Raw genomic sequence first — 3724 nt, forward strand, 5'->3', positions numbered from 1 at the left:
TGTTTATTTTCCACTTGTGATGTCATAAGCAGGAGTTTTGCCTGTGTTCTAGTTTATCTCCAATAAATAAATAACTATGTACAAATGTGCTGAGTTTACAAAACGGTAGAGGAAAACCTTTGCATTACAAAAGATACATTTACATGATACGCTTTTTTCCATACACAGAAGCACGAAGCATTTCATTCCTAGCTTACTTGAACCAAAGACCCTGTGTGGCAATGTCTAAAGGTGGGTACCTAGGCTTTTCTACCAGAAAGCAAAGCTATAAAAGGAAAATTCCTCAGTTTCTTGAGAATATAGGGCCTGACTCGGCCTGCTACTTATTACTCATCCATATTTAATCTATTCCAGAATGTTGGAAGCTGTCTGCGACAGCGCTCCTCAAATATACGAAGCAGACAACCCCCTGCTGATCTCATTAAAATGCAGATTCTTGTGCAGTAGGTGGGATGGAGCCTGAGTGTCTGCATTTCTAACCAGCTGGCAGGGGCAGCTCCAGCTTCTTGTCCCTGGACCACGTTCCAAATGGCTGGGCTTAGAAGGCCCCTCCGAACTGGGAGAACTTCTCGAGGGCCTGATCAAGGTGAGGCCCTAATTGGCCATGCTCCAGGCTGCATCCCCAAGCTCCCAAATTCAAGACACCAGTAGAGCTGGTTTTATTTGGGCCTACAAATGACACGAACGGTAAGAGTCCAAATGGTCATTGGCATGAATCCTGCAGCTCAAAACTTTCTTACACTGTCTCCCGGGAGGTGCTTCCATCTTCTCTCAGTTTAGAGAGACCATGTGAACAAACATTTTCAACATTGTCAAAAATAACTCAATAATAATAGGAATAATAATAATGGGAAAAGACACTGCATAAGAAGCTTAACAACAATGACTACTTTTCAGTCCAAATCAAAACAACAACAACAATAAAACGGAGGTTCATTGTTTAAAAATAAAAATGAAAATCTCCTTGCGTTGAATTCCTGTGATAGTCCAGCAACATTAGTCTAACAAATGCCCTTCACATCTTAACCTTTGTTAAAATGATATTGCTGTGGCAGCCTGAAATTTCAGGACAAATTAGCAAATCTGCTGAAAGAACAAATTCCCAAGCATTCTTATTTCTAGTGTTTTTGTTTCTGTTTCACATAACAGTTCTGCCCAGGCAGACAGCTAAGGGCAGAAGTAGGGTCCAATACAGGTAGGGTGGCTCAGGTGGGTTGGCCGAGTTCCTGGGAGGGGTAAATTGGGAGAAATGAAAGGGCTGAAATGCCGCTTGGCTTCATAAATGCAAGAGGGCTGGAAAAGATAGTATAAGGGCCCCGGGACAAGTGGGAGCACATAAATACATAGACAGGGAAGGGGAGAGAGGGGAAGGGAGAAAGGAGGGAGAGATACAAAGTGAGTGCCGGAGACACAAGGGTAAGGGAAAGAAGCCGAAGAACAAAAAATACTTACAAAATAAATATCCTGGTCATTATCTATGACTCAATTACACTTCACTTAGTCCACTGGGATGAAGTCTGCCCCAAGGCTACCAACCAAGAACACTCACCCCTCCTGTGCCCCTCGGTGAGGGCATCGGACACTTCGCAATCTTGTCACTATATAACTGCCAACTCTGCCCACTTGTCCGATGACATCATAGAAATGGCTGGGGCCATACTTCTTCCAACGCGCCCCCCCCCGCCCCCACAGCCAAGTGTAGAAGCAGCGAGAGAAGAGGAGCGAGCGTCTTCTCCAGTTCTGACGCCAGCCAAGGTGCTTTGGGGTAGTGGGAGAGAAAGGCTGGAGAGGGGAGGAGCAATAAGGCCCAGGAGGGAGGAAAAGGCCACCCAACACCTGGGCCAGGGAGGGAGGTCCCTCAGAGTTTCTGAGGCGTCCGCTCGGTCTTCACGTGCTGCAGTACCACCTCCTTGGAGGGGACCCCGCACTTGTACTCCAGCTCCGCCCGCGAGGTGCCTTGCTTCTTGCGCAGGTGGCAGAGGAGCGCCAAAAGCGCCACGACCAGAGACAGGCTCGCGATGGAGATGCCGACGAGCACACCCGAATGCAGAGGCCCCGCGGGCGGGGGCGAGGGGCGAGGGGTGGCGCCGGGAGTCGGGCTGCCCGGGAGCGCCCCAGAGCCGCCGTCCTCCTCGGCGCCGCCCTGGTCGCGGCCGCTCACCTTGATGGGGTCACAGTCGGTGCCAGCCTGGCCGAAGAGGGCCGTGTCGGGCCCGCAGATGCACTCGTAGGTGCCGGGGAGGTTGCGGCACTCGCCAGGGCAGTAGCCGTTGTTGCACTCGTTGATGTCCGTGCACACGGAGCCCTCGTCCAGGATGTAGCCCTCGGGGCACCGGCAGATCGCCAGGTTGTTGGGGTCACAGTCGGCCGGGCACGAAGTCTGGTTGCAGAACATCTGGCACCTGTGCGGGGCGTGGGGGATGGGCACGAAGCCCTCGGCGCAGATGCAGAGGTAGTCAGTTCTGCCCATGGGCTGGCACTGGTACTCGCAGTTAGTGCCGAAGCACGGGTCCACAGTCTCCACGCACTCGCCGTCCACCAGGTCGAAGCCGGAGAAGCAGTGGCACTGGAAGCCGCCCTTCGTGTTGACACAGCTCTGCGGGCACGGACTGGGCACCTGGGTGCAGTCATCCACGTCCTCACACCGGTGCTGGTCCGCAGCCAGCCGGTAGCCCGTCGCGCACATGCACGTGTAGTTGGTGGGCGCGTCGGGGAAGCCGGGGACGCAGAAGTGCTCGCAGAGTTGGTGGCACGGGTGCTCGGCCGGCACCGCACAGGAGCGCCCGTCCGCCTGCAGGGCGGTGTCGGCGGGGCAGAGGCAGCTCGACGCCCCGGCGGTCTCGTTGCACGCGTGCTCGCAGCCGCCGCCCTCCACGCTGCAGGCCCAGGCGCCCGGCGCCTCCCGGCCCCAGCGCGCCTCGGCCTCAGCGGGCGGCACCGCGCACTCCAGCTTCACCCCGAGGGGCATCACGGCGGCCGAGCTGCCCAGCGGCAGCGCTTGGAAGTCCGCGCCGCGGGCCCCGAACGGGGTGCTGTAGGTGACGGAGACGCCGGCGGCCGCCGCGGCGCCGGGCTCCACAACCAGCGGCCGGCAGGAGGCGGCGAAGTTGAACTCGCAGAGGAAGCCGTCGGCCTCCGCGCCGCACTGCAGCTCCTCCCAGGCCGGCTCTCCCGGTGCCAGAGCCCCGGCCGCCGAGACGGCGACGCACAGCGGACCGCAGAGGGGCGTCCCGTCGTCGTGATGCCGCGCCCACCTGCTGTAGCTGGTGCGGTTGTCGCCCGTAACCCACTGGAAGCCGCGCAAGGGCTCGTGGTGCCCCGGGTCGCCGCAGCCGGGCGGGAGCTGCAGGCCGATCCAGAGCCGCGGGCCATCGCCGCCGTCGCCACTCAGTAGCAGGGAGATGACATCCGCTGCAACCGAGGAGCGCACGGTCATCAGGTGGCCCCGCAGCTGCTCGCAGACCCGGCTGGCGGCGAGGAAAGTCGCGGGACCCCGGAAGAGCGCGAAGCAGTCGTGCTCGACGCACTGGCTGCCGAGGGGCTGCGGCTCCGGGGGCGCCGGGAGCCCCAGGCCGGCGGGGGCCAACATGCCGAGGAGCAGGACGCGGAGCATAGTGTCCGCACGCCGCGCGCAGGGGCCCGGCCGGGGCTGAGAGGCGCAGGGCGCCGCCGGCGACAGCCGCTCGCGTCGGTCCCGGACTAGGCGCGTCCGGCTGCGTCGCGC

The 3724-nt window shown here is 59.0% G+C and overlaps 1 protein-coding gene across 1 annotated transcript; it reads right to left on the bottom strand.

Moving 5' to 3' along the window:
* Positions 1 to 3724, bottom strand: THBD (thrombomodulin). The gene has a single exon (XM_030872484.3). It carries the CDS (start codon positions 3611 to 3613, stop codon positions 1859 to 1861), a length of 1755 nt encoding a protein of 584 aa, XP_030728344.1. The 5' UTR covers positions 3614 to 3724; the 3' UTR covers positions 1 to 1858.

This window comes from Globicephala melas, chromosome 15 (genome assembly GCF_963455315.2).
Source record: "Globicephala melas chromosome 15, mGloMel1.2, whole genome shotgun sequence".
Lineage (NCBI taxonomy): Eukaryota > Metazoa > Chordata > Mammalia > Artiodactyla > Delphinidae > Globicephala > Globicephala melas.

What these genes read in the sequence shown, in the direction of transcription:
- THBD (XM_030872484.3), bottom strand. Translation starts at nt 3,613, where the DNA reads ATGCTCCGCGTCCTGCTCCTCGGCATGTTGGCCCCCGCCGGCCTGGGG.